General features: G+C 43.6%; 1 protein-coding gene across 1 annotated transcript; it reads right to left on the reverse strand.

Annotated features, from left to right (window-relative positions):
• Positions 1-26,685, reverse strand: slc51a (solute carrier family 51 subunit alpha). Its single transcript, XM_041210893.1, has 8 exons — positions 26,610-26,685; positions 19,596-19,750; positions 16,690-16,763; positions 15,183-15,341; positions 12,508-12,619; positions 6,783-6,929; positions 876-981; positions 1-164 (listed from the first exon to the last, which is right to left on the reverse strand). Exons 1-8 carry the CDS (start codon positions 26,683-26,685, stop codon positions 1-3), a joined length of 993 nt encoding a protein of 330 aa, XP_041066827.1.

Here is a 26,685-nt window from a genome sequence, read left to right on the forward strand (position 1 = left end):
TTATGGTATTCGAGAGGTACTATTCAAGACGCTTTGGTCATCTTGTGTTTTGACTGTGGGTTGCATTTCATCAATTTCTTGTAAGTTGTATTTCCTCCTGTAGTAAACTCGCGATAACAAAGTGATGATAAACATCTCCATTATGAGAAGCTGCTGGTTCATGTCTGGAAAAGATTGAACTGTAATTAGTAAGTTGAATGACTAATTGGGCAAAAGATCTCTATTAATTACAATAGGCCATTTGAGAAAAAGTATATATAATTCTTAGGGCAATTTTCCGCTGCTCCTGCTGGCAGGGCGGAGGATTGTCAGTGGTGAGCACAAGTTGGAGAATAGGCTACAGAGTTACAGCCCTATTCCCTATTTCTAACTCATGTTAAGGCTACTAGAAAGGCACTGCACCGGTGAAAAAAATTATTTGCACAGTGAATATGTAAAATAAGTTTTACATTCCCACTTTTAAGCAGGATGTACCATGAACAAAGTCAAATTACCCTGTCCATTTATAATTATGTACTTTTATTCCAACCACACTGAACCGCTTAGGGTTATGGGAATGCACAGGACCAGTAAAGATCATGCTGTACATCTGTCTGATATCACTTAAACAATCTTGACAAGTAATAAGAAACCTACATGTTCTTTCCTTGACCAGGTAGTAAAGAAATTCTGTCATGCAGAATTCTTTCTTGACTTGGTGGAAAGTGATGGATTTCTGTGTAACAGGGCTAATGATAACCCCCAACATGGAGGATTGGAAACATTTCTTTTATGCTTTTGTGGCACATTCCTCAAATTTAAATCCAAAAGGTATTTTTTTTGACAAAATATGGTGTATAATAGATTTAAAATAAAATCTTATCTAAACAACATACATGCTGCTCTGGCTGTGGGTGAAAATGGAGGTGCACAGGCGATACCACCTGCCAATGCTGTAATGTTGATAATGGCAGCTTGCAGTTGAGTAAGAATGAATGAAATCTGTACAAAAAAAAAAATCAAAATCACCAAGTATAACATAAACCATGGGAATAGAGCCTTCAAGGTAGGCTTTGACAAATGGTAATTTCTTGAAGTTGATTATATGACTTTTCATACTGATCAATTAATTATCTGGTTAATAAAACTAATTCAGGCAAACAGAGTGATTGTTACAGGTTTCAGGCTGCCTTAAATAATCTCTTGGGTTCAACAATATTGGTCAATCATGTAAACAGATGGAGTGATTTAAGTTGAAGCGAGTGCATAATATCTACTTCAGCAATAGGATCACCATGTGATTTACACTGCACACTGTCTTCTTAGCACTTGCATACTTCACCAGTCTTTTAAAAGATAAACTGAAGCATTTGGTGAGAAGACCAGATATGAATCGTTAGGCTTCTTTAATTCACAGATGGCAAATAAAAAACTTACAAAGAAAATTCCTTTTAACTTAGAGTCATCAAATCATTACACAGGAGACCATTCAGCCCACTGAGTCCATGCTGGCTGTTATGGCAGGAGGGTGGGTTAATTCAAACAGCCCTAATTTCTCCTCTCCCCACCCGTCCGTAAACAGACTTTGATTTTGATTTCCCCCTTTATAAGTGGTGGTGTATTTCCCAACCCCTCAGTTTTGGTGTGATCCAATTTTACCAGCTGTTCCCAGGCCTGCCCACCATGCCCGCCTGACAATCCAAAAATCCTGCCCCTTGTGTCTTCAGTTCCCTGGGTAGGACTGGGTATTTCCACATCAAGGTAGTAAAAGAGGATGTATGGATTTTTACAACATAAAATTTCATAAAAGCCTCAGTTAAAGAAAGTTTAAGATTTTGACTATTATTTTTGAACAATACAAATAAATGCTTAATCAAGAATCATACTGATGGTTATGTAAATACTTCAACACTTCTAACACTACTTTCAACACTACTGTCATGGTCTGCCAGTGTGCTATTTTCCTTTAGCAGTGCACAGTAGAACATGGCGGGCAGCCTATATAACCTCTATAAAGATGAGAGGTTAGCAGTAATTATTATCCGATTTGGTCGCAATCCCATTCATGCCAAACATAAGGTTATTCATAACAAAAACAGAATTACCTGGAAAAACTCAGCAGGTCTGGCAGCATCGGCGGAGAAGAAAAGAGTTGAAGTTTCGAGTCCTCATGACCCTTCAACAGAATTGGGTGAATCTAAGGAGAGGGGTGAAATATAAGCTGGTTTGAGGTGTGTGCGGTGGGGGGGGGGGGGGTGTTGGTGGGGGGGGGGAGAGAAGTGGAGGGGGGTGTGGTTGTAGGGACAAGCAAGCAGTGATAGGAGCAGATAATCAAAAGATGTCACAGACAAGCGAACAAAAGAACACAGAGGTGTTGAAGTTGGTGATATTATCTAAACAAATGTGCTAATTAAGATTGGATGGTAGGGCACTCAAGGTATACCTCTAGTGGGGGTGGGGGGGCATAAAAGATTTAAAAGTAATGAAAACAGGTGGGAAAAGAAAAATCTATATAAATTGTTGGAAAAAAAAACAAAAGGAAGGGGGAAGAAACAGAAAGGGGGTGGGGATGGAGGAGGGAGCTCGAGACCTAAAGTTGTTGAATTCAATATTCAGTCCGAAAGGCTGTAAAGTGCCTAGTCGGAAGATGAGGTGCTGTTCCTCCAGTTTGCGCTGGGCTTCACTGGAACAATGCAGCAAGCCAAGGACAGACATGTGGGCAAGAGAGCAGGGTGGAGTGTTAAAATGGTAAGCGACATGGAGGTTTGGGTCATTCTTGCGGACAGACTGCAGGTGTTCTGCAAAGCGGTCGCCCAGTTTACGTTTGGTCTCTCCAATGTAGAGGAGACCGCATTAGGAGCAATGAATGCAGTAGACTAAGTTGGGGGAAATGCAAGTGAAATGCTGCTTCACTTGAAAGGAGTGTTTGGGCCCTTGGACGGTGAGGAGAGAGGAAGTGAAGGGGCAGGTGTTACATCTTTTGCGTGGGCATGGGGAGGTGCCATAGGTGGGGGTTGAGGAGTTGGGGGTCTTGGAGGAGTGGACCAGGGTGTCCCGGAGGGAACGATCCCTATGGAATGCAGCCGGGGGGGTGAAGGGAAGATGTGTTTGGTGGTGGCATCATGCTGGAGTTGGCGGAAATGGCGGACGATGATCCTTTGAATGCGGAGGCTGGTGGGGTGATAAATCAGGACAAGGGGGACCCTATCATGTTTCTGGGAGGGAGGAGAAGCATGAGGGCGGATGTGCAGGAGATGGGCCGGACACGGTTGAGGGCCCTGTCAACGACCGCGGGTGGAAAACCTCGGTTAAGGAAGAAGGAGGACATGTCAGAGGAACTGTTTTTGAAGGTAGCATCATCAGAACAGATGCAACGGAGGCGAATGAACTGAGAGAATGGGATGGAGTCCTTACAGGAAGCGGGGTGTAAGGACCTGTAGTCAAGGTAGCTGTGGGAGTCGGTAGGCTTGTAATGGATATTGGTGGACAGTCTATCACCAGAGATTGAGACAGAGAGGTCAAGGAAGGGAAGGGAAGTGTCAGAGATGGACCATGTGAAAATGATGGAGGGGTGGAGATTGGAAGCAAAATTAATAAATTTTTCCAAGTCCCGACGAGAGCATGAAGCAGCATCGAAGTAATCATCGATGTACCGGAGAAAGAATTATGGAAGGGGGCCGGAGTAGGACTGGAACAAGGAATGTTCCACATATCCCATAAAGAGACAGGCATAGCTGGGGTCCATGCGGGTACCCATAGCCACACCTTTTATTTGGAGGAAGTGAGAGGAGTTGAAGGAGAAATTGTTCAGTGTGAGAACAAGTTCAGCCAGACGGAGAGTAGTGATGGATGGGGATTGTTCGGGCCTCTGTTCGAGGAAGAAGCTAAGGGCCCTCAGAACATCCTGGTGGGGGATGGAGGTGTAGAGGGATTGGACATCCATGGTGAAGAGGAAGCGGTTGGGGCCAGGGAACTGGAAATTATTGATGTGACGTAAGGTGTCAGAGGAATCACGGTTGTAGGTGGGAAGGGACTGGACAAGGGGAGAAAGAAGGGAGTCAAGATAACGAGAAATGAGTTCCGTGGGGCAGGAGCAAGCTGACACGATCGGTCTGCCGGAACAGTCCTGTTTGTGGATTTTGGGTAGGAGGTAGAAGCGGGCTGTCCGAGGTTGGGCGACTATCAGGTTGGAAGCTGTGGGAGGAAGATCTCCAGAGGAGATGAAGTCAGTGACAGTCCTGGGAACAATGGCTTGATGTTCAGTGGTGGGGTCATGGTCCAGGGTGAGGTAGGAGGAAGTGTCTGCGAGTTGACGCTCAGCCTCCGTTCCCAGGACTGTCACTGACTTCATCTCCTCTGGAGATCTTCCTCCCACAGCTTCCAACCTGATAGTCGCCCAACCTCGGACAGCCCGCTTCTACCTCCTACCCAAAATCCACAAACAGGACTGTTCCGGCAGACCGATCGTATCAGCCTGTTCCTGCCCCACGGAACTCATTTCTCGTTATCTTGACTCCCTTCTCTCTCCCCTTGTCCAGTCCCTTCCCACCTACATCCGTGATTCCTCTGACACCTTACGTCACATCAACAATTTCCAATTCCCTGGCCCCAACCACTTCCTCTTCACCATGGACGTCCAATCCCTCTACACCTCCATCCCCCACCAGGATGGTCTGAGGGCCCTTAGCTTCTTCCTCGAACAGAGGCCCGAACAATCCCCATCTACCACTACTCTCCTCCGTCTGGCTGAACTTGTTCTCACACTGAACAATTTCTCCTTCAACTCCTCACACTTCCTCCAAATAAAAGGTATGGCTATTGGTACCCGCATGGGCCCCAGCTATGCCTGTCTCTTTATGGGATATGTGGAACATTCCTTGTTCCAGTCCTACTCCAGCCCCCTTCCATAATTCTTTCTTCAGTACATTGATGATTACTTCGGTGCTGCTTCATGCTCTCGTCGGGACTTGGAAAAATTTATTAATTTTGCTTCCAATCTCCACCCCTCCATCATTTTCACATGGTCCATCTCTGACACTTCCCTTCCCTTCCTTGACCTCTCTGTCTCAATCTCTGGTGATAGACTGTCCACCAATATCCATTACAAGCCTACCGACTCCCACAGCTACCTCGACTACAGCTCCTCACACCCCACTTCCTGTAAGGCCTCCATCCCATTCTCTCAGTTCCTTCGCCTCTGTTGCATCTGTTCTGATGATGCTACCTTCAAAAACAGTTCGTCTGACATGTCCTCCTTTTTCCTTAACCGAGGTTTTCCACCCACGGTCGTTGACAGGGCCCTCAACCATGTCCAGTCCAGCCCATCTCCCGCGCATCCGCCCTCATGCCTTCTCCTCCCTCCCAGAAACATGATAGGGTCCCCCTTGTCCTCACTTATCACCCCACCAGCCTCCGCATTCGAAGGATCATCGTCCGCCATTTCCGCCAACTCCAGCATGATGCCACCACCAAACACATCTTCCCTTCACCCCCCCTGGCTGCATTCCATAGGGATCGTTCCCTCCGGGACACCCTGGTCCACTCCTCCAAGACCCCCAACTCCTCAACCCCCACCTATGGCACCTCCCCATGCCCACGCAAAAGATGTAACACCTGCCCCTTCACTTCCTCTCTCCTCACCGTCCAAGGGCCCAAACACTCCTTTCAAGTGAAGCAGCATTTCACTTGCATTTCCCCCAACTTAGTCTACTGCATTCGTTGCTCCCAATGCGGTCGCCTCTACATTGGAGAGACCAAACGTAAACTGGGCGACCGCTTTGCAGAACACCTGCAGTCTGTCCGCAAGAATGACCCAAACCTTCATGTCGCTTACCATTTTAACACTCCACCCTGCTCTCTTGCCCACATGTCTGTCCTTGGCTTGCTGCATTGTTCCAGTGAAGCCCAATGCAAACTGGAGGAACAGCACCTCATCTTCCGACTAGGCACTTTACAGCCTTTCGGACTGAATATTGAATTCAACAACTTAAGGTCTTGAGCTCCCTCCTCTATCCCCACCCCCTTTCTGTTTCTTCCCCCTTCCTTTTGTTTTTTCCAATAATTTATGTAGATTTTTCTTTTCCCACCTATTTCCATTATTTTTAAATCTTTTATGCCCCCCCCCACCCCCACTAGAGCTATACCTTGAGTGCCCTACCATCCATTCTTAATTAGCACATTCGTTTAGATAATATCACCAACTTCAACACCTCTGTGTTCTTTTGTTCGCTTGTCTGTGACATCTTTTGATTATCTGCTCCTATCACTGCTTGCTTGTCCCTACAACTACACCCCACCTCCACTTCTCTCCCCCCACCCAACACCCCCACCTTAAACCAGCTTATATTTCACCCCTCTCCTTGGATTCACCCAGTTCTGTTGAAGGATCATGAGGACTCGAAACGTCAACTCTTTTCTTCTCCGCCGATGCTGCCAGACCTGCTGAGATTTTCCAGGTAATTCTGTTTTTGTTTTGGATTTCCAGCATCCACAGTTTTTTTGGGTTTTTTTTGTTTTTATATAAGATTATTTGTTTCTGTCCATAGGAAACATGTGCCTGCATACGAATAACGTATTTTCAAAATGAAAAGAGTAGAAAGGAAGCAGTAACAGTAGCACTTTTATTGTTTTATACAAGTTTTAAAAAAAGTTAATGTTGTGTAGCTTAATTTATTTTCCTCATCAATAGGACATACATTATGTCCAATAAGGTTCAAACCAACCTGGTACCTAACATTTGTTCTTTTTTAAAGAGAATATATAGTGTTTTTTTAATAGCTGCAAGGTGCAGAATCCAATCTTACCTGATAAAGGGTGAATTTGGGGATTATCTTCTGATTTTTAAGTTCAACTTTGACTTTTTGAAAGACAATCCCAATTGGCCATAGTGCAACTATTGTGGACACACCAAGGGAAGTGTTAATCCATATTGCAGGTCCACTTGGAGAAAGCTGTAAAATAAGAAATCATAAATTATTATGTCTTTGAAAATACATCTAACTCGATACCATAAATTGTTTTTATTTGTAATTAATCAAGCGTAATATAGCTAGGTAAGTGGGTCCCTTTATTGGGTGGAATTTTTCGTGCCTACTGGCTTCAGGCATGTTTGGCAGTGTGAGCGGACAATATGGTGGGAAGGCCAAAAATTGGTTTTACAATGTGGTGAAACCAGTTTGCAATTGTCCGCTGTGTCCATCGATGGCAGGCCGCATTTCCCACCATAGGATGTTGGGAAACTCATTGCAATATATCTGCATGTCATTGTAAGCCCAGCTCGCCAGAATCAGCCCCCACGCTGGACCATCTGAGCACATCACCGTTTTTCACAACAGCATATATAAGGCGTGCACTTTGAGGGGAATTCAGAGGTGAGTGCACAATAACGTTGCACAGTACTCGCGAGGGTTGCCTTTTAGACTTCAAGATTGCGCAGTCAGGTGAGGGCACAGGCAAGTCACTTTATCCCGGCTGGCTGACAGTACGGTGTCAGGCCAGGGCTTCCCTGCGGTTGAGGTAAATTGATGGGGGGTGGTGCAGGGCAAGAGCTGCACTGTGGTTGAGGTGACTTGGAGGGCGCAGGCAAAGGCTACACTGCGGCTGAGGCGACTTGGGGGAGGGGGCATGGGATGCCCTGCGGTTGAGAAAACTTGTTGGATAGGTGTGGCAAATGCGGTACTGCGGTTGATGGTAGTGCACAAGCACATGCAGGGTGGGGGGAGGGAAGCAGCCACACAATATTGTATAAAGTGACCATTCCTCCACAGCTGAGACAGTCCAGACGCAGCCACATTGACATGTTTGGAGTCCGGCCTCTAGCTTATCTGCCCACTCAAACAATATGGTGACATGAAATTGCCACCAAGTGTTCCAGAGCTTTCCGCCCCTCGGGCACAGACTGCAAACTGATGAGCATTTTAATAGATTGGAGAAAAACTGGATGACTGAGCAAGTTGTACAATCTCCTTGCTAAAGCTGGTCATGGAGCATTCACTGGTGGAGTCGCACACAGCCCCTTGCTTGGTCATCATCCCGGTTTGGACCAGTCTCCCCCATGATTCAAACTAACAGTGCAGCCTTGCAGTGTGGGTTAGGAGATTGTCTGCACCTGAGCTGAGAGCACAGCATGAAGTCCTGTGGACAAAGCTTCCACCAATCGGTAAGTGGAGTGGGGCGGACTTGGGTGGGCTCTCGAACAGCAATGCAGCACTTTAAATTCTGGCCATCCAAGTGTTAGCCAGCATTCCCTGGGATGCATTAAGGGGGCCTTCAGACTTAACCAAGAGAGGTTCTTAGAACATCCAAGTGTCTCTCTCTTTCATCCTGCAGGAGGAATACACAGGGCATGGACCCTGGTGACCTAGCTATATACCTCATGGCAGAAGGGGAAGGGGGTGAAGGAGACACCTGGCTGGGCAGAGGCAGAAGCAAAACCCTCAGGAAGAAGGGACGGCTGGGACTCCCGCACACACCGCTGAAGAGCCACAGAGAGCCATCGCTGGTCAATGCCTAGCTAGAACCAGGGTTTATAGATACCGCCTTTCTTTCCTGCAGTTGACCAAGAACTAGTGTCCCGAAGTCTGCACATGTCTAGGGAACTAGTCAGTCACATCTACCAGCTACTGCAGGATTTGGTGCTACGGGGACATGGAGGGCACCCACGGCCAGTGGCCGTAAAAGTGAACACGGTGCTCAATTTTTAAGCCAGTGGCTCCATGGGTTGACCTTTATGTTATATTGCAAGCCTCCACCACAAGTACATCCAGGAGGTCCTGGACACCATATTCGCGAAGGTGCACAACTTTGTGCATTTCGCCTGGGAGCGGAAAGCCAGGATGTAAGAATGCTGGGATTTGCCCAGATCTCAGGTTTTCCATAGGTGCAGGGTGCCATGGACTGCACTCACGTGGCACTCAGATCTCTGTGGCAACAACCAGCCAAGTATGTCAAGCACAAGGGCTTCCATTCACTGAATGTTCAGCTGGTGTGCGACCACCACAAACACATCCAGCAGGTCTGTGCATGGTTCCCAGGGAGTGTCCACGACTCCTACATTCTCAGTTGGTCTCAGATCCCTGATGTCTTCCCGGGTCCACAGAGATTGCAAGGATGGTTCGTCAGGGACAAAGGCTCCTGCAGGGGATGTGGCTGATGACACCTGTGTGGCGGCTGCAGACTGCAGCAGAGAGAAGGTATAACAAGGCTCATGCTGCAGCTCGCACCTTGGTGGAGCAGACCATCGGGATGCTGAAATGAGGTTCCGGTGCCTGGACCGGTCTGGTGGAGCCCTGCAATATAGTCCACAGCAGGTGTCACGTTGTCGTCTGCTGTGCCCTTTGCAACCTAGCGCTGCAATCGGGAGAGGAGCTGGCCGACGAGGAGATAGAGGAGCTGGAGGTCTCCTCCGATGACAAGGACCTTGGTGATATGAGGGTGAAGAGGTCCTCAAAGGTGAAGATGACAATTGATGAGGCTATTACACTGGCCAGATGAGGCAAGTGTGCTCGGGAGGCCCTCATATCTGACAGATTCGTGGAGGATGATGATGACATGCAGTGAGGACAATCCATAAATCTGAGGGCAGCTAGCTTGCGCTCTGTGATGAGAGTCATATCATGGAGACGCAGCCGTGAAACTTTAAATGTACTTGATCCATTGTCAGCCTTCAGCACCTGATCCCTTCAGGAGCATAGTATCACCGGTCACAGATGCTGATGAGATGGGAGCCAGCCCCACCTCAAAGATGCTGAGAGCACACAGGGAGAATGACGGAACTCTGTGACACCTCCCCACTACAGTCTGGCAGCATTAACAAGCACCATCGAGGTGCAGGCATTACCAATGCATCCAGTGAGTGTGACGCCAGACCATCACTTTGGTCTGAAGGCTGCACAAAGCACAGGGAAGAGGTCCTGGACTGGAACACCTGCCTTTATCTTGTGCAGGAGCCAAGGTTTCACATCTGAGTGACACGAACACGGCTTATCAAAACAAGGAGCCATAGGCAGGGAGACATTCTCGAGAGTTTATTTAAAATAGTGAACAGTACGTACAAGTGATTAACACCCATGCCCAGGCTGTGCAACACTCCAAAAGAGTTACATCTTCTCAACCTTCCTAACTCTGCTGCTATATATTGGTGCTCCCCTGACATCCATAGTAGCTGACTGCTACACCCTGTCTGTGATGACCTTGATGGGTGTCCTCTGGAGGGCCGAGACCTGGAGGACCCCCGCCGGCCTGCTTTTGGGGTCCTGCTGTATGGCAGTGGCACCCTCCTTGGCCTGTGGAGTTGGAACTGCTGGGGTCACGGGAAGAAGGGATTTGGATGGGCTACACGCTTCCAGAGTCACCTGGGTGGATGGCCCCAAGGTGTATACCTGCTGATCCTCCTCCCTATCAGTGCCGGAGGGCCCCTGGCCGATTCCTTGAGGAGAAGTGTAAGCTGGAGTGAGATCGAGCTGGCCTGCACCCCTCTCACTTTGCACTGTTGGAAGCCAGCTATGCTGTCAGCGATGGAGTTCAGCCCATGCAGCAGTGCAGGACTGATGTCCTGGACAAAGGTTGCCATGGTGGCCGCCTTTCTACCAGTGTTGACCTCGATGCAGTGGCATGCTGGCACTATCACCTCAGATTGAAGGTAGACAGAGTCCTCCAATGTGCCTTGCAATCTGAGGAGTGCAGCGGACATCCCTTCCTGACGTTCCCGAGCTTGCTTTTGCTGCTGCAGCATGTGTGATATGACCAAGTCCAGAGGCTCGTCATCTGACTCGGACTCAGGAAATTTCTGGTCTCCAGCAGTCCTCCGAGTGCCAGAAATCTGGGAAGTTCCTGCCTCCACCTGCTGTGGATCAGACAGTACAATGTGCTTGCCAGATTGCAATCCGAGGCTACTCTATTACTAACTCTCAGTGAGGTGTGTATCTCTGTGCTGGTGGAGGGTGTGGATCAGCGCTGTGATGGGTCTTCAATGAGGGTGCCTTCAGATTCTTCTTTTGAGATGTCTTTGGGGCTTGATTGGAGGCTATGGGTCGTGGGCCCCCATGGCTGTTTCACAGATGTGTCTACGAAAACAAGGAGAGATAATTAGCACATGGCAGTGATCTGCGAAACAGGAAACATCACTCATAGCATGGTTTTCTGATGGATGTTGCACTGCTGGATCCTCAGTTGGTAGAGCACCACTGACCTCACCATCAGCACAGGAAATGTCCAGAGCCTTGTTGGCCAGTTGGATGATTCAATTTTCACAGTCGGTGAGGACCGTGATGTTGGGCATTCCTCCACCAGTCTGCGACCTCTCCCTCTTGTGTGCCAACTTGTCCTGCATGATTACAGATGGAGAGAGTGTAAGTGGGATGCCTGCCAGGTCAGATGATAAGTATGCCTGGCATGTGTGGATGGTGAGTGGTCCACTGGATGGGAGGAGGACAATTAAGGTGTGTGAGAGAGAGTGAATGGTGATGTTCCTTGAACTGGCAGTGAGTGAGATCCTCATGGATGTGTGATGGGTTTGTGAGTGTGTGAGTTGAGAGTGATGAGAAGAGTGACTTTCCCTGGTGGAGCAGAAAAGATCATTCATCCTCTTGCGGCACTGGGTGGCTATCCTCTTTTGCAAGGCATTGGCACTGACCACCTTTGCCACCACCTCCCATGCTGGATTGGTAATGTTGCTGCCCTTCCTGCAGCCAGAGCAGGGGTAAAGGACATCACAACGGGCCTCCACTGCATCCAAAAGGCACTTGAGGGATGCATCATTAAACCAGAGGACTGCAGTATTTTTGTCTGTCTTCTTTGCAGCACTCTTGGGCTGGAACCACTGAGAGGTGTGCGCGTGGCTGCACTTTAAATATGGCGCCCAACATGATGAAGTGGCGAGGTGACGGCATGGCGGATGAATCAGAGCCTGCCTGCCCGCCTGCCATTGAAACGGTGTGTTTCTTGGAAGTGCATGATTAATGAGACAGGATTGGGACCATACGGCATGAAAAGCCACCATTGTGGCCGGTTGGTAAATGTTCCTTTTCCCGCCCACTACCGCACTTAGTGCCACCAGTCGAGTAGTGACTGGGCTCCATTAGTACCTAACCATTGATACTAGTGGAGATTGGTAACCCATCATACAGTTATATGGACAACATCTTTGAACACAAACTGCTAAGCATTGGACAACATTCCATTATGTGGCACAATGAAGTTGAGAGTTTAGAGTTCCAAGCCAGTATTCTGTCAGCACAATCCCCTCTTCAGAACACTCTCTACAGTCACTCTCTTTAATCATCCTCACTGAACATTACACTGCAGAGGCACTGAGAAATAATGGTGTGTATTTTAAAGAAAGAATTACAGCATTACGTTAACTTAGAACATGAAATATTAAAAAATGAACTGCTTAAACAGCAGCTCAGAAAAGGGGCAAAATGTGTCAATTTCCATCCTCATATTAAAATTTGTCAACTTATCACCAATATTTTTATCTATCCTATTCAACTATTAGCATCTAGCTCAACAGGGAAAAAAAGAACATACATCATCCAGACTGAATGTCCCATTCACCCAAAGGACTAATGTTAAGATCATTAGGACTGGCCGTAAGAAAGCGAGCTGAAATGTTCCCAATTTCAGCATAAACATCAGGCGCCTAAAAGGAAAGAAGCAGACATTAACATACTTAGGCAACAGTTTAAAATGTCAAATATAGGTCTTCCATTCACTTTTAATATATTTAACCTAACAAGTTAACAAACTTACACTCTATAAAGGGCCATGAGATTTTTTTGTTGTGTATTAAGTTCAGATACTCAAATTCAAAGTACCAATCTAATTATTGTATTTTTGCAAACCTACTGCCAGAATAAAGGGTAACAATATATACATATACATAAGTATATATGTTATATATAACATATATATTTATATATAATATATAACATAAATATTTATATATATTATCTATATTCACTACATATTGTTACAATCACTTGTGCTCATTTACCAATTAATTATTAATGCCAACAAGATTTTACATGCTTACTCCCTTCAGTTGTTATTAGTTATTTTATATTCTTAAATCCCCTACATTATATTCTTTGAAATGAGAGAGTGTCAACCAGGTCAGAAACCTTCTGGAAATAAAACAAACTAAAGCAGCTACTGTGATGCCTACATGATTGAAATCAGTTGGGAACCAACAGTACACATATCTTGGCTATTATCAGGAGCCCACCAAGGCAGAGTACTGTGACAGAAGAACCTACATTGACAAGTTCATAGCATTGTATATTAGAGCATCGAGGAGCTCCATTACATGACTTATAGATATAATAAAATAGTATGTCTGGGAACTAAATGTTCAAACCAGGCATTAACTTGTCTCACTAGCAAGCTGGTGGGATATTTATATCATAGTATTAATGTCTGAGCTAGAAAAAGCAAAATGAAGGTAAGATTTTGATTCTTGATTGATATTCAGTGATTCCTCCTGGAAAGAAATGGTATGTGAATATTAGGTGAGGACAGGATCAAGCGTTGCTGTGATTTTATCCTTGCATGCATATCACACTAATACTCAATATCTACACCCATATGTGAGAAATTACTACTTCAGTAAGAAGTCAAAGGCTGCCAACACTCTCAGAGCCGCATTTCAATAAAAGTAACTTTGTTTAAAAAAGGAACTGGGAGTGGAAATAAATTTCAGGATTTTTTAAACAAGAGAAATACTACGGTATCTTAATATATTTATAGAATTACCAAAGAACTTTACATTGGTCTGCCTTCATCTATGTTTATTATCAATTTTATTAAATACATATATTTCCAATGGAGGGGGGAGGTGGGGACAGGGCCTGCTTAGCTCAGTTAGCTCAATGGCTAGCATGTGGTTTAGAACTGTGCTAACAGCACAGGTTCAATTCCCATTCCAAATGAAGTACAATTGAAACTTACATCCTCACCCTACCCCTGAGAGTGGAAGGCAATAGCAAACCACCACTGACAAAAAACTGCCAAGAAAACGGTTCAGGATAAAGCATCAGTATTCAGGCAGAGCACACATAACATGACAAACTCTTGTCCACTCTTTGCACTCAGGATAAGGTATTCCATGGTCAAATAAACTATAGACTAGAAGCAGAGTAAAGATTCCATTAACAAAGCCCTAAAATGTCTTCACCCCCAAATATAATATCAGTGTGACATTTCCATTTACAATAAGCAGCCAAAATTTGGAACGCTCACCCAAAATAGTGTGAAGCTGGGTCAAATGAAAATTTCAAAATTGAGATTAATAGATTTTTGTTAGGTAAGGGTATTAAGCGATATAAAATCAAGTTAGGTAAATGGAGTTCTGATACATATTAGCCATAATCTAACCAAATGGCAGAATAGGCTTGAAGGGCTGAATGACCTATTCCTATTTTCAACTCCTGAAATTAAAATTAGGTACTGATTATCAGAAGTTTTTGTTTCTGGACCATCAAGGGACTGGGTTAATATCATTTTGCCTTACATCAGAACCAGAAGAGTTAGCAAAGAGAGCACAGCCGCATCCCATCATTGCAGGTTGGATTATGATCCCTAACTAAACTGATTAAACATTTGTCAGCCAGTCACTTATATCCCTTACCAACTCTAACTCAATAACTCAAAATATACAGGATGTGTGGAATTCAATGGCCTCCAGTAGTGGGGCAGGGGTGTGGTGGGGTGAGGTCCCCTTGTTCAAATGCACTTAGTACCGAGGAACCCAACATCAAAAAGGGGCTGCCCTCTACTCTTCCTGCCAAGCCTTGTCCCCCTTGTGACTCCTACCCAATGATTCCCCTCCTGCCATCACTCACCTGTGGCCTGCGATCCAGCAACGATGGTAGGTATTGGGTGGGTGTTGTACTGACAGCAGCCACTGCTTTCCTAGTGGCCCTGTCATTCAATAGAGCTGTTGGCATCTGATTGGCCATCAGCTTTTGTCAGATGGGACTTCTGACCCCAGGGTCTTTGATCGTGGGAAAGGCCCACTGCTGCCCAGTTAAGTGTCTGAGTGGCACTTAATACGGTAGATCTTCCATAAGAGGGACGACTTGGGCTCTCGCTGGCTCTCCAACCTGTGGGCAAGACCCCTGTCATCTCCATTCTCTATGTGTCAGTTTCAGGAATAACAGATGATAGTTTAACAAACATGTTTTCTCAAACAAGCCTATGCTCACCTTGAAATCTTTGTAAAAGGCAAACATAGACAGCAGCAACAACAGGGCCCCGTACTAATCTTGACAGGAGTATCGTGAAAATGTTTCAGGAAGGCCTCATCGCCTCCAAATTCTTCTATCATCATTCGCTGGAATTTATGGATAACAATTGCAAAATACCTAGAGAAATAATATCAAAATAATTCAAGAAATTTATCCTACAAAATATAGTTCACTTATATGACTTGGTACTCTTCATAGATTTATAATCTTGAATGTTTTAAAATGTCTTTCAGTTACCATCACCATGAATTTCTTTGGACACTCACACCATTTATCTGGAGGTTCCTGCTGTTCTCCCACTGAAATTAACACTGAAGGCCGGGTATACGTCTCATGCTACAAAATGTCTAGTTGAAGGAAACTTGGTAACAGTGAATTAAAAAAAAACTCTCTGAAGTTCTGTTCCACTCAGATTGGTGCAGTGGATTGTGAGCTCTTTGGGAGGTGTCTTCCCTATTATTGCTGCAGGTGTTACTACCTCTAATATTAATTAAGACAAGAAATTAATTACACCTTATCAAAACTGTAAAGCTCCCTTGTCAAGACAAGTCAGAGCTATGTTATTGAAAACAAAATAGGTAAAGTAGGCATAACGGTGAATGTCCACAATGTGATGGGATGTAGATATGCACCTGTGATTTCTGAATTCAGTTGAGATGTTGATTTCATTCATTTTATTGTCAGGCTATGCCAAGCAGAAACCAATTGTTATCCTCAGGTTAGGGGGGAAATTGGAATGATACTCATCACTAACTTACTATTATACTCTTATTAGCAGCTGGTCCAGAGCAGCTGTAGCATATATCTGGGAACAGGTTGTCTGTTTGATTGGCAGAATCCAGGAAAAGAAAATGAGTTGAAATAAGTGTTTTGCTATCAATATTATGCCACTGTTGTCACCTGAGGGATAATTTTATGATCCTGCACTTCAAATAGGGATATATAATTGTAAGAAGCATGGGTTGGAGAATCAGGTCTATAAACTTGTGACCCCATCTCCAAACATATACCTTTGAACATGGCCCTCACCCATAGAACAAGATTGTGAAATTAGCTACTTCAGATTAAAAATAACTTCACAAAGATATGTTTCACCAACTTATTCCTGAATCTATTAACCATTATGGTGTAGCTCATAATGAAGAAACTACGTGAATGGCAATTATATTCATCAGCATTCTCATTTCATCTTAGACATTGTAAAGTGAGACAGTTGCATATTTATTGGTAGCTCTGTGTTTTTTTTTTGTTTTGTACTTTATCAGAGGCAGGATGGAAACAGGTGTTATACAATTCCATCTCCAATGATCATGAAAATAATTTATTTTTGTACTAAAATATGTTTGAGGGGCTCTTGATTTTTTTCTGTTGACAGTATGTAATTTCAAGGCATTTCCACTTTAATGCAGAAAATTAAAAATTGATGTATACTAGGAGAATCAAAGCACCCAAAAGAAATACATACACTGCTGTTGTCAAATCTGTGATCATTGATGCTAGAGGAATCCACATCCCAACACAAGATGTAGACGCTATCACCTGAAACAAAAATATAAAGCCACTGTTACTTTTTAACATTTTAAAACTTAGCGTTCTTAAATGTTGTAAAACAGGGTTTCCTAAAGGTCTGTATAAAAATTCAGCAATTTCCTGAATTGGCATTTGTGGGTATGAAAATATCTAATGGTGTCTAAGGCACATTGATTTTGGCTGTTTTGTCAAATTTTAAATCTTGAGCTCATCTATTAACTTTAAAATATAGGAATTATGTTGTTATTCAGACTTACACTTGCTTATTATTTTCAGATACTTAAAGTACTACATGGAGCACTTCTGTGAAGGGCATGACAAGAGGGAGCTCCTGAAATGACACCAAAGAATTATAACATGTATACAAATAACACACTTGTTTAAAATTTCTCTATCCTTTTATTTAGTGCAGGTGTTACCTGCTTAAAATAGATGTGTTAATAATTTGCTAAAATTGGTGAAGGGAGAGGAATGAATTTCAGACAAAACAAAATGCTGTTATTCCTCAGAAATTTTGGCATCACAGGTTTGAATCAGAATTCAAGCAGCAGATATTGAAGGAGATATTCAATTCCTCCCAAAGAGGAAGGGAGATGGTAAGAGGGGGGGAAAGGCATTCAAAGCTAAGCAAGGAAGTTAAAGATAACATAAAGGCAAAAACTAAGGTGTACCGAATTGCAAAGGTCAGTGGCAGGCTGGAAGATTGGGAAACTTTTAAAGATCAACAAAGGGTTACTAAAAAAAAAATATAAAGAGCAAAGGTAAATTATGAAAGAAAACTAACGCAAAATGTGAAAACTGATAGCAAAAGCTTCTACAATTATATAAAAGGAAAGAGAGTAGCTAAAGTGAATGTTGATCCCTTGGAAGATGAGACTGGGGAGTTAATAGTGGGGATCGCAGAAATGGCAGAGACGCTTAATCAATATTTTGCCTCAGTTTTCACGGTGGAGGACACTAGTACCACCCGAATAGTAACAGGTAGTGCAGAGGGTATAAAGAAGGAGGAACTTAGAACTATCACCATCATTAGAGAAAAAATACTGAGCAAACTATTGGGATTAAAGGGTGACAAGTCCCCAGGACCTAATGGCCTACATCCCAGGGTCTTAAAGGAAGTGGCAGCGGAGATAACGGATGCATTGGCTATAACATTCCAAAATTCCCTGGATTCTAGAAAGGTTCCAGTGGATTGGAAAAATGTTAATATAACACCCTTATTCAAAAAGGGGGGGAGGCAGAAAGTAGAAAACTATGGAACAGTTAGTTTAACGTCTGTCGTTGGGAAATTTTTGGAATCCGTTATTAAGGAAGTAGTAATGGGGCATTTGGAAAGTCAAAATGCAATCCATCAGAGTCAGCATGGTTTTATGCAAAGTAAATCGTGTCTGGCTAATTTGCGAGAGTTCTTTGAGAATGTGACAAGCAAAGTGGATAATGAGGATCCTGTAGATGTAGTATATCTGGTCTTCCAGAAGGCCTTTGATAAGGTGCTGCACAAAAGATTAATACATAGGATAAGATCACATGGAGTTAGGGGTAATATATTAGCTTGGATAGAGGATTGGCTAACCAACAGAAAGCAGAGAGTCAGGATAAATGGGTCTTTTTCTGGATGGCAAGCTGTAACTAGTGGGGTGCCACAGGGTTTGTCCTTGGGCCCCAACTATTTACAATCTATATTAATGACTTGGATTCAGAGATAGAAGGCACTATAGCCAAATTTGCAGATGACACCAAAAAAGGTGGGAAAGTAAGATGCAATGAAGAAATAAGAAATTTACAAATGGATATGGACAGATTAGGAGAATGGGCCAAAATTTGGCAGCTGGGGTTTAACGTGGATAACTGTGAGGTTATCCATTTGGTCAGAAGATTAAAAAGGCAACTTATTATTTAAATGTAGAAAAACTTCAGAATGTTTCAGTGCAGAGAGATCTGGGTGTCCTCGTGCACGAATTGCTGAAAGCTACTATGCAGGTACAGCAGGTAATAAGGGAGACAAATGGAATTTTGGAATTTATTGCTAAAGGAATAGAGTATAAAAATAGGGAAGTGTTGTTGCAACTGTGCAAGGCATTGGTGAGACCGCACCTGGAGTACTGTGCACAGTCTTGGTCCCCTTACTTGAGGAAGGATGTAGTTGCATTGGAGGTGGTTCAGAGGAGGTTCACTAGATTGATTCAAGAGATGCGGGGCTTGCCTTATGAGGAGAGATTGAGCAGTTTAGGCCTATACCCGCTAGACTTTAGAAGGATGAGAGGAGATCTAATTGAGGCATATAAGATGCTAAAGGGGATAGACAAAGTAGATGTGGAGTGGATGTTTCCCCTTGTGGAGTGAGAGGCCATAGTTTTAGGCTAAGGGGTGGTAGATTGAAATCAGAGATGAGGAGGAATTACTTTTCTCAAGGGGTCGTGAATCTGTGGAATTCACTACCTCAGAGTGCAGTGGATGCCGGGACACTGAATAAATTTAAGGAGGAGATAGACAGATCTTTAATTATTAACGGCTTGAAAGGTTATGGGGAGAGGGTGGGAAATTGGAGTTGAAGCCGAAATTAGATCAACCATGATCGTATTGAATGGCGGGGCAGGCTCGAGGGGCTGAATTGCCTACTCCTGCTCCTAGTTCTTATGTTCTTATATTCTTAATTCCAATTTACGTCAATACAATTATGCTACCATGTACCTTTTCAATTTCAAAACTCTTGGGTGAAATCAAGGAGTCTAACAAGATAGAAAAGGAGAGATTTTTGAAATTTTATGGAAAATTGAAGACAATTTCTGAAGAACAGGAAGAGTAAGAATTTCTCTGCTAAATATCTTAAAGTGTACTTACAGGTGCAGCCGCGCTGACCCACATAATAGTTGCTCTCCTGTTTGTAGCAGGGACTTTTCTTATCAGATAGATAACTTCCTCAAAATGCACAAGATTTGCAATAACAGTCATTAGAGTGAGAACACTGTATAAGATGATAGTTGGCATATTTAAATCTGTGGAAAGAAACAATGTTGGTTATTTAAATGAGCTATCTCTAATGTCACTTTAACAAACAATTTCCTAAATGTATTGATAATATTTATTTGCATTTGTGCTCAAGAAGATACTAGCATCAAAAGGAAGGCTTGGGGTGAGGCAGTGGAAAGGAAGCAAACTGAGTGGACTGCCAAGTGGGAAATCAAGAGATTTCCTGAGTGTCCAGTGAATGGTTCTGTAATGCTGTATTATTGGCATCTCATTTTCCAAAGAGAATCCTGCACTGTTTCAGGGAGTTTGTTTTGTCCTGTAAGCTATGTGATTCATTGAAGAAGAACGCAATATGCATTAGCTCCTTTGGTAAATGTTCAATATATTTGTTAATATTTATGTTGTTGAGTATATCTAGTTACTTTTGGTGTTCTTTCTCAGCTTATCTGACCCTCATACTTCCATTCATGCCTTTGTTACCTCTAGTCTTGACTATTCCAATGCACTCCTGGCTGGTCTCACATACATTCTACCCTCTGTAAATTTGAGGTCATCCAAAACTCTGCTGCCCATATCTTAGTTCACACCAAGTCCCGTTCTAACCATATGCTCACTGACTTACATTGGCTTCCGGTCAGACAACGTGTTGACTTTAACATTCTCACCCTTCAAATCCGTCCATGGCCTTGCCTACCCCTATCTCTGTAATCTCCTCCAACTCCACAACCCTACTGTGCTCATCTAATTACCTTCAGCTACCTGGGTCCTTAGTTCCACAATTCCCTCCCTCCACCTCTCTGCCTCTCTGCTTCTCTTTCCTCCTTAAAGCCTACCTCTTTGACCAAGCTTTCGGTCATCTCACTAATATCTCCTTATGTGACTCGATGTCATGTTTTATTACCTTGAAGGCACTATACAAATATAAGTTATCTTTTTTATCATTGTTTATTTATTATTTTTGTGATGCTAAGATTTTATTCTCAAATATTTAAGTGAACAATATATTTAGGAAAACCTGATAGTATCAAAATGAACACTCCATATCACAACCAGATAGCAATCATCAGTGCACTCAAAAAAGGTAATTCATTGTATGAATTACTTTCAGATCAGATAACTGTTACATAAGTGCATGTTTGATTTTCACCCCTTCTAATGAAAAAGACAGACTCCTTCTATTTAATTCAAAATTAATAGAAACCACATTTCCTGGTGATGTGTAACCACTGGCAGCAATTGTGTTAGCACAGCAATGCTCTATTCGGGATGTGGTTGAAATATTTCTGATAATAATATAGCCTGCCAAGAAGCCCACTTGATATTATTTTGCAGAACAACTGAAGCAGTGAGCTGATCAGTGACTGTATATAGAACTCAGAATTATGGAATTGTGTAAAGGAGCAGATTGGACATATGTTGAAACACTTATTGCCTACTAACCCTTTAAATTAGAGGCCTTCACTCACAGTGCAATTTGCTTTGTTTATTTTGAAAGCAATATTTTCTTGCTGTGGTTCTTAAGTTTTTCCTAATTATTTGTTAGTCAAAAAAGGTGCTCCAAAGGCTTTAGCAGTTTTTTTTCAACCAGGTGATGCAAATTTGGGGGCATCAATGCTGGAAGCAATATTTATTTTACAAGCAGTTACAAAAAAAATGCAATTAATTTTAAAAACTAATTTAAACTAATTTGACGTGTATTCACAAAACTCTCTGACCTTCCCCACTCTGACGCTGAACGATCTGTGCTTAACAAAGGACTCAGTTTTATCCCCTTATGCCCCCATCTCAATGAGTTTTCCAGATGGAATTTGCCATCCACAATCCCGATCCACCACCACACTCTGTCTAGCTGAACTTGTTCTCTCACTGAGCAATTTCTCCTTAAACTTATCCTCCAAATAAAAGGTGTGGCTCTGGGTACTCACATGGGTCCCAGTTATGCCTGTCTATGGGGTATGTGGAACATTCCTTGTTCCAGTCCTACTTAGGCCCCCTCCACAACTTTTTTTGGTACATCGATCACTGTTTCGGTGCCGCTTCATGCTCTCGTCTGAACGTGGAAAAATTTATCAATCTTGCTTCCAATTTCCACCCCTCTATCACCTTCACATGGTCCATCTCCGACACTTCCCTTCCCTTCCTTGACCTCTCTGTCTCAATTTCTGGTGATAAACTGTCCACGAGTATTCATTACAAGCCCACTGACTCACACAGCTACCTCGACTACAGCTCCTCACACTCTGCTTCCTGTAAGGACTCATCCATTCTCTCAGTTCGTTCGCCTCCATTGCATCTGTTGTGATTGATGCCACTTTCCAAAACAGTGCTTCTGACATGTCTTCCTTCCTCCTTAACCAAGGTTTCCCACCCACTGTGGTTCAGAGGGCTCTTGACCATGTCTGACCCATCTCCCATGCCTCTGCTGTCATACCTTCCCCTCTCCCCCGGAACCATGATAGGGACCCCCTTGTCTTCACTTTTTACCCCACCAGCCTCCACATTCAAAGGATCATCCTCCGCCATTTCCACCAACTCCAGCATGATGCCACCATCAAACACATCTTCCCCTCCCAACCCTACTGTCAGCATTCTGTAGGGGCCATTCCCTTGGGACATGCTGGTACACTCCTCCATCACCCCTAAAACCTCATCCCACAGCACATTCCCATATAATTGCAGAAGGTGCAACACCTGTCCCTTCATCTCCTCCCTCCTCACTGTCCAAGGGCCCAACACTCCTTTCAGGTGAAGTCGCGCTTCCCTTCCACCTGCTTCAGTTTGGTCTACTGCATCCGCTGCTCCCAATGCTGTCTCCTCTACACTGGGGAGACCAAACGCAGATTGGGTGACCGCTTTGTGGAACACCTTTGGTCTGTTTGCAAGCATGATCCAGACCTTCCTGTCGCTTGCCATTTCAACACGTCATCCTGTTCTCATGCCCACATGTCTGACCTTGGTCTGCTGCAATGTTGCAGTGAAGCTCAATGCAAATTGGAGGAACAGCACTTCATCTTCCGATTAGGCACTTTACAGCTTTCTGGACTTAACATTGAGTTCAACAACTTCAGACCATGAACTCTCTCCCCTATCTTCACCCCTTTTTTAATCCCTTTTTAAAATTTATTTTTTAATCTACTTATTTTTATTTTTATTCATTTATTCATTATTTTATCCCCCTTTTATCCCCCTTTTACATCCCTTTTTCTATCCTTTTTTCCCCAACCACCGTCCCCTGATCCCACCTCCAAAAGGGCCATCTGTTACTTGTTCCATGTTGTTCTTTCACAGAGTGCTGACCCTTGTTCTACTGTTAACACATTCTGCTTTCTTACCCTTATGCCACTATCAGCACCTTCATTAGCAATTACCACTACCATAACACTCCCTTTGTCTTTTTATCCAAGACATCTTTGTCAATCTCTCCTTAGCTCCTACCTATTACTGGTCTCCTATCCAGCTTCACCTACTCCACCGCCCCCACCTTAGCAGTATAAATTTAATCACATTTCTACTTCTTTTTAGCTCTGAAGAAGGGTAATATGGACTCGAAACATTAACTCTGTTTCTTTCTCCCCAGATGCTGTCAGACCAGGATTAATACATGACCTGAGAGTAAAGGCACCGCTAGGTAGCAGCAACCACAGTATGATTGAATTTTACATCTAGTTTGAAAGAGAAAAGTGTGGGTCCAAGACTAGCATTTTAAACTTAAATATGGGAAAATATGTGGGCATGAGAGCTGAGCTAGCTGAAGTGAACTGAGATACTAGGCTAGAGGATAGATCAATAGAGAAGCAGTGGCAGACAATTAAGGGGATATTTCAGAATATTCAGAACAATTATATTCCTTCTAGAATATACTTCTAAGGTGAGGAGCCATAACGAAGTTAAGGAAAGCATCAAACTTAAGGAAAAATCATGTAACTGCGCAAAGATGATTGCTCAGAATATAAAGAACAGCAGAGAATGACTAAAAGTTTAATCAGGAGAAAGAAATTAGAGTATGAGAGGAAGCGAGCTAAAAACATAAAAATGGATAGCATGAGTTTCTACAGGTATTTACAAAGGAAACAGTAAGAAGTGAGTATTGGTCCTCTAGAGAGTGACAGTGGGGAGTTAGAAGTAGATAATAAGGAAACAGACAAATATTTTGCTTTTGTCTTCACGACAGAGGATACAAAAAACACTCCAGTAGTAGCCTAAATCAAAAGGTGGAAGGGAGAGGGGAACTTGGTGATATTACAATCACTAGGGAAGCAGCACTGAGCAAACTGATGGAGCTGCAGGTGGACAAGTCTCCGAGTCCTGTTGGACTTCATCCGAGAGTCTTAAGAGATGTGGCTAATGAGGTGGTAGTCGTGTTGATGTTAATTTTCCAAAAATCACTAGATTCTGGAAGGGTTCCATCAGACTGGAATGTAGGAAATATAACCCTTCTATTCAAGAAGGGAGGGAGGTAGAAAACAGGAAACTCTTGGCCAGTTAGCCTGATGTCTGTCATGGGGAAGGCACCAGAATTGATCATTAAGGAGGTTATAGCTGGGCAGTTAGAGAAACACAAGGTAATTGGGAAGAGTCAGCATGGTTTCATGAAAGGGAAATCATGTTTAACCAATTTATTGATGTTCTTTGAAGGAGTATCTCGTGCCATGGATGAAGGGGAGTCTGTAGATGTGCTATACTTGGATTTCCAGAAGGCATTCGATAAAGTGCCACATCAAAGGTTTTTGCGGAAAATAAAAGCTCATGATGTAGCAGGTATCACATTAACATGGATAGAAGATTGGCTGGCTGGGAGAAAACAGAGAGTATGCATAAATGGATAATTTTCTGATTGGCAGGATGTCCTGCAGGGATCTGTACTGGGGGCTCAACTTTTTACAATTTATATCAATGATTTAGATGAGGGCAGTGAAGGCATGGTAGCTAAATTTGCAGATGACGCAAAGATAAGTAAGAAAGTATGTTGTGAAGAGGACATAAGGAGGTTGCAGACAGATATAGATAAGTTGAGTGAGTGGGCAAAAATCTGGCAGATGGAGTACAATATGGGAAAATGTGAAGTTGTTCACTTTGGCAGGAAGAATAAAAAAGCAGGGTATTACTTAAATGGAGAACAACTGCAGAATTCCAAGGTGCAGAGGGATCTAGGTATTCTAGGCGTGCATGTCACAATACATTAATATGCAGGTACAACAAGTAATTAAGAAGGTTAATGGAATGTTATCCTTCATTACGACAGGTATTGAACTAAATGTAAGGATATTATGCTTCAGTCTTACAGGGCATTGGTGAGACCACATCTCGAATACTGTGTGCAGTTTTGGTCTCCTTATTTAATGAAGGATGTTAACGCATTAGAGGCGGTTCAGAGCAGATTTACTAGATTGATATCTGGAATGAGTGGGTTGTTTTATGAGGAAAGGTTGGACAGACTGGGCCTGTTTCCACTGGAATTTGGAAGAGTGAAGGGTGACTTGATTGAAGTATATAAGATCCCAAAAGGTCTTGACAAGGTCGATGCAGAAATGGTGTTTCCTCTTGTGGGTAAGTCCAGAACTAGGGGGCATTATTGTAAATTAGAGGGCACCCTTTTAGAACAGAGGTAAGGAGGATTCTTTTCTCCCAGAGGGTTTGTGACTTTGGATCTCTCTGCCTCAGAAGGCAGTGGAGATGGGGGTCATTGAATATCTTGAAGACAGAGGTGGATAGATTCTTGTTAGGCAAGGGAATCAAAATTTATCAGGGTAGATGGGAATGTGGAATTAGTAATACAATCAGATCAGCCATGATCTTACTGAACAGCTGAGGAGGCTCAATGGGCCGAATGGTTTACTTCTGCTCCCATTTCATATGTTAGTATAAGGTCCAAACTAGCCCCAAAGTTCATATTCTTCATACACTATTTTCCCCTTTGGGGAATAGTGGGGAAGGATTAACAGGCCAATTATTAACCTGTTTAAGCCATGTCATTAGGACTCCTTCCACAGCCAACAAAGCCTGGAACAGGCTTCTGGCTCAGAGATAGGGCACTGTTTACTGAACCACAAGACCTTAGACCCAGAGGGAAGCAAAGCAAGACTGCATCCTCCAGGCGTCTCATTCCATCAGGGTGCCAAACAAAACCACCTCATACTGACATTACCATTGTAAACGAATCCTAACCATATAATTATGGCATCATTTAAAGAACTGTGAGATACAATACTGACAACATGGAGGAGCTTAGTTAACCCTTCACCTGCTGTATAAACTGCAGTAAACTTTAGCAAATGCTGCGATAGACAGGTTAAGGGTTCATCTACATACAAAAATCTGAAAAGGAAGGAAAAGAGCTGGTCCTGAACTCTTCAAACTAAAATGGTAAACCATAGAACCATAGACGATGTTACTGCCGGCTGACTGGGTGGATTTACTTGTGCCAGTGGAGCAAAGTTCAGCAGCAGCTACATTCCCGTCTTAGAGAAGAGAAAGTGGTTACTTCAGGGAAGAGACCGAGAAGTTAGCAGTGTCTGTTAGCTCAGAAAGCCCGTGGGGCTTTTTCTCACTGCAGCCCCAGAACGGTCCACTCCCATCCTGTCCATCAACCCCGCTCCTCAGTCCGTGCCGCCTGCGGCATCCAGTGTTCACTGAGGCGGGGGACGCATCGGCTCGGCCGCCGGCTTCACATCCCTCAGACTTCAGCCCAGGACCCGGCTCTTTGCTGCTGTACTCTGTGCGAATTCCCAATCCGCTTTACATCGGCAGTTGAAGTGCCGACACCCAGACTGAGAACTGGAGGAGTTAGCAGGATCTTCATTTTCTTTCTCAATTGCTCATTCACAAACCCCATTCTTCGTGGATTATGCCGGCAAAGACTGAATTCGAACCAATTTGTTTACTTACTCTTTAAAATATCCACGGCTTTGGGTGGGTCGGAGCCGCAGTAAAAGTCCAGGCTCTGGTTTGCTCCGTTAGTCAT

The sequence above is a fragment of the Carcharodon carcharias genome, chromosome 18, assembly GCF_017639515.1.
Source record: "Carcharodon carcharias isolate sCarCar2 chromosome 18, sCarCar2.pri, whole genome shotgun sequence".
In the NCBI taxonomy this organism is placed as follows: Eukaryota; Metazoa; Chordata; class Chondrichthyes; order Lamniformes; family Lamnidae; genus Carcharodon; species Carcharodon carcharias.